We start from the raw sequence: 4,602 nt of genomic DNA on the forward strand, positions 1-4,602 counted from the left end.
CACACACACACACACACACACACACACACACACACACACACACACACACCTTGTGATAGAATTGCCCTGACACCAGGTGACACATGGTCCTCAGGGACCTGATGGGTAAATTCTGCGAGTCGTTCAGTTATCAGTGACTTTCAAAGCCAGTGTTGCAGAAGTTGGGTTTAGTTGCCTGGTTACAGTTGCAATCCTTCAGCTCGCTCAATTTTTTTTCTCTTCTCTTGGTTTTTGATGTGTTTCTTCTCCTTTATATATATGTTTTTTTTCTCTCTCTCTCTTTGCTTGTTTCTGACACTCCTCAAACTGCAACCTCATTTTCATTCCAGACTTAGAAAGAAGAGAAGTTGTGAAGGTTGTTTATTCCTTTGAGACCTCCTCCTCTTCATCCTCCTCCTCTTCCTCCTCCTCTTCTGCCTTTCTCCTTTCAAACACCAGCCCTTTTAAAGACCCTTTATCAACCGCATGTTACCTTTTTATTGCCTGTTTCTAAAAGCAAACGGGCGATATTGTTTTTTCTTATGTGTGTTCGCTTGTTTGTCTGTTAGCAAAATATCTCATAAACATCTACAACTGATGAAGTTCTGGAGTCACAACTAACCAGCTCAAAAATGGTTATAACTTTTACCAATTTTCCTAAAGTTTGAAAAAAATAAACAGCTTTAACTCCATATCTTCTCATCATAAGACGATCTTAGTTTGACACTCTGGTATTTTGTCAAGCGATGATCTTTAATTTCCCCAATTTCTTTAGATCGTCTGAGCAAAGTCACAGCACTTTGATCCATCATATAAAATTTATTTTGACAGAGTTTTTGTTGCGTCATGGCTCTCAGATCTGTATCCATTAAGCTATGTTATTCAACCGGCGGCTCGTGGGACACATCCAGCCTGCAGGTGACTTCAGTCTGGCCCACCTGTGAGTTTTTAAAAAATACGTAAAAAAATACAACATTTTTGCTTCATTTAAAATAAAAAATAGATTTTAAATCAAATTCAAATTTGTAATTTATGAATCAGTGCAGCAAAATAAACAAATTTAAAAGGTAAAAGCTAATATTGTTACGTTTCGTCTGGGTTCATGTTTTTATTTTGACTTTATTCTGAGTTTTCTGTCATGTCTGTTTTCTTCCTCCTGTCTGCCTTTGCTGCAGCCCCGCCCACTCACACCTGATCCTCATGTTTCTCCCACAGGTGTTTCCTGTTTGTGCTCATTAGTCTCACATTTATATTCTGTGTCTTGTCTTCACTTCCCTGTCGGGTCATTGTTTGGTTACGTTCTGTATTGTGACTTGTCCTGCCCTACCAAGCTTTGAGCTGCCCAGTCAGCACCTTTTTTGTTAAATAAATACTTTGTTTTTTGGAACCTTTAGTCTGTCTGCATCATGGGTTCTTTCCTGCCTGAGAATCATAACAAATTTTTGTTGAATAGCCCTGCATTAAGCATAAAACTCAAATGCTCCATCCCCTCCAAAAGGTTCCCACAAACACTGGCATGCACATTTACAAGAACAAAAGGAAAGAAAAATAGTTTTTGTTTTGTATGTTTTTTGCAAACTAACTGTGCTATTTTAGGCATCGTACATCAAAACATTGAGCTAATTCAGGATATGGGTGCTTATATGACTTATGTTTTTTCATATATTTTTTAAAGTGTTTAAGATTTCTCAAATTCCTTAAAACATTGTTTTCTTTTAAATCTGCTTCAGCATACTTTCTCTGTTTTTTTTAAATCTTTTGCTCCTTTTAGCTGGTGTTTCCTATTGCTCTGCTTCTTTTAGCTTGACCAACTCGGCTTCAGCTTCTTCAGCCAATTTCAGCATCAGTCATTCTTTATACTCAGCAGTCATTTATCCAGCAGCAAGCAAAGTGACTTTTCTGTTCCCTTCTCCAGGATAAAGCACGAGAATATCGTGGCTCTGGAGGACATCTACGAGAGCTCCAATCACCTGTACCTCATAATGCAGCTGTAAGTACATCAGCCCACCACGCTGTTTGTTTAGGTCAGCGGCTGGCCTCCTGTTTGTCCTGTCATTTTGATAATGTGCTGCGTTCTGAGCATGAGCGAGCGTCTGTAATGTCCTTGAGGCATCTAAGTGAAGGTAGTGATGCTGTAAAAAGGAATAAATCCTAACAGCAGGCAGGTTTAATAACATAGCTGATGCTGAAACTTGACAGATTAAGTAGAATATTTCCATTTTATGCTGTATGTTTTCTGGTGAGGGTTTAATAATAATAATATCAATGTCATATTTGTCAGTAGTTCATTTTAGTTCAAATAAATCCATGAAACAAGTCCGACAGCTTGAAGTAAATAAGAAAAATCCTGATCTCTTCCTGTGTGAAGTACAGAAAAAAGTCATTATAATCAGATAAAGGACAGGTGAGGATTATTGATTTGAGTTTCTAGTAAAATAGGAAGTGAAAACAGGATGTCTGAAGTCACAAAGAGGAAACATTTTTTGTGTGATATTGTTTTCATTCTTGTTGTCACTGGAACCAGCAGGAACTCGGGATGCATCTGGGTCAAAAAAGCTTTAACTGAAACACACCCTGAAACCATAACTTCTTCTTTTTTTCACCTCGATTTTTAACACAATATAATGAGTTATTCATAGAGTTTATATCAGGGTTCAACAAATTAAAATTGCCTGACTTCCCGGGGCAGGTAAAAATCATATTCGGCCAGGTGGGTGTTTCCTGATGCCTGCCTGACCGGGCAGGTGAACAATTTCTTTTATTTTTTATAGGGCCGTTTATTCAAAATATTCTGAAAATAAATGAGGAAATTTAGAAATTTAAAACATGTAAAAAGAGAATAAATCCTCAAAATTTCTGCCTCCGCTGTAGAAAAGTTATGTGGTGTCGCGAGACATGAGCTCATAATCTCTCCCTCCGTCCCACTGCACGTCGCGCAGAGTGAAGCTTTAACTTTAACCGTAGTTTTATCACACCCAAGTTGTCGGAGAAAAAAACTAGTTTTTTTATGTAATGTTACCCACAGAGATGATAAAAAGATGGGGATGTTCGTTCAGTCATAAATCCATCTTCCTAATGTAACAGTCGGCGCAGAGCAGCAGCAGTCGGTCAGTTCAACAGGCTCACTGTATGGCAGGCCAATATTGCATTAATTTGGCTTCACCAGTCTTACATTCCAATTATCTGAAATTGTTTTATGACTAAATTAGACATATTAGTTATTTAGGATAAAATAGTAAAATGTTTTTTTTAATTTGGAGATCTTTCCAGCTTGAGCTTGTTTGTTTGTTGAAGTTGATTTTTTAAAAAAAAGGGGCAAATATGAGAGTTTTTTTCTACACTCTGCACCATTCAGGGTAGGATTTACTTTGTTTTATTAATGCTGTACATAGATTGTTTTGTTTTTATGAATGAATGAAACAAACAGACATCTCTTAATATATTTTGACAAGGCAAAATACCTACTTAAGATATCTCTAATTATATTCTGACTAGTATAAATAACAGATTTATCATTAAGTTGTAGGGAGACTCCAGTTCAAGATATCTTAAATGTATCTTTAGATATGAGATAGACTTTATAAGATTCAATGAATGCAAGCTGCAGACTTTTTCATGTTCTGTAAATTGTATTTAAAACAAAGCTGCTGCTGCTGATCTTTCTGTTTTTATAAGCAGCCCTCACAAGGCCAATACTCTAGGGCAGTGGTTCCCAAACTTTTTATCTACTGACCCACAAAATATTCATGGCAAAAACTTGTGACCCCCAAATATTACTGGTCTGAGTACACAAACTTTGTTAATAATCCCCAAAACAAAGGCTACACAAATATAAATGCTTATTTATACTTATTTTGTGTTTTTGTAATAATTATGGGGAAAATATTACATCACCACTTATTTTATTACACGTTAAATTGATTTCTGAAGTGCAGTGGTTCCAAAACTTTTCAGCTTTTGACCCACAAAATAACAGTAGCAGAGACCTGTGCCCMCAACTATTTTTGGATGATAAACATTTGTATCAAGTCAAGAAAACATGGGCATAGTAACAATATTTATTATTCTACATTTATATATTTTAGGCAACTAAGGCAAAAATGTAATTTAGAAAATCTTTTCAGGACCCCACCTTGATGTTTCAGGACCCCACTTTGGGTTCCGACCCCAACTTTGGGAACCACTGCTCTGGGGGAAACACTGGAAAGGTCTAGAAAAAAGGTTTTGAAGATGTTTTGATAAAACAATTGACTGACTGTGAGTGACTCAGTCTGCAATGTTTGCATCTGTTTAATCAGACGTCATATTTATGTACCTCTGTATAACCATGTTAATATTTTTGTAGTACAAATAGATTACACGTTTTTCTTATATTTTATCAAATTTTGAACATTTTTGTTTCGGGCAGGTAACCTTTCATGTCGAGCCCTGGTTATATACTGTGAGACAACTAGAGTGTGCACTGCCTTGAAGAAATTTATTGGGGTGTTTACTACTGACTTTTAAAGACTACACATTGTATAGTATTTTATTAGGTGAACAGTGATATTAGGCCTGTCACGATAACAAATTTTGCTGGGCGATTAATTGTCTCAAAATTTATTGCGATAAACGATAATATTG

The 4,602-nt window shown here is 36.3% G+C and overlaps 1 protein-coding gene across 1 annotated transcript in view; it reads left to right on the forward strand.

Moving 5' to 3' along the window:
- Positions 1-4,602, forward strand: part of camk1db (calcium/calmodulin-dependent protein kinase 1Db) — a 60,443-nt gene that overhangs the window by 27,770 nt on the left and 28,071 nt on the right. Inside the window, exon 3 of the mRNA XM_014017137.1 lies at positions 1,895-1,969. Coding sequence (XP_013872591.1) covers positions 1,895-1,969 — 75 coding nt within the window. The remainder of the gene's footprint in view (positions 1-1,894; positions 1,970-4,602) is intronic.

The sequence above is a fragment of the Austrofundulus limnaeus genome, unplaced genomic scaffold (assembly GCF_001266775.1).
Source record: "Austrofundulus limnaeus strain Quisiro unplaced genomic scaffold, Austrofundulus_limnaeus-1.0 Scaffold162, whole genome shotgun sequence".
Classification (NCBI taxonomy): Eukaryota; Metazoa; Chordata; class Actinopteri; order Cyprinodontiformes; family Rivulidae; genus Austrofundulus; species Austrofundulus limnaeus.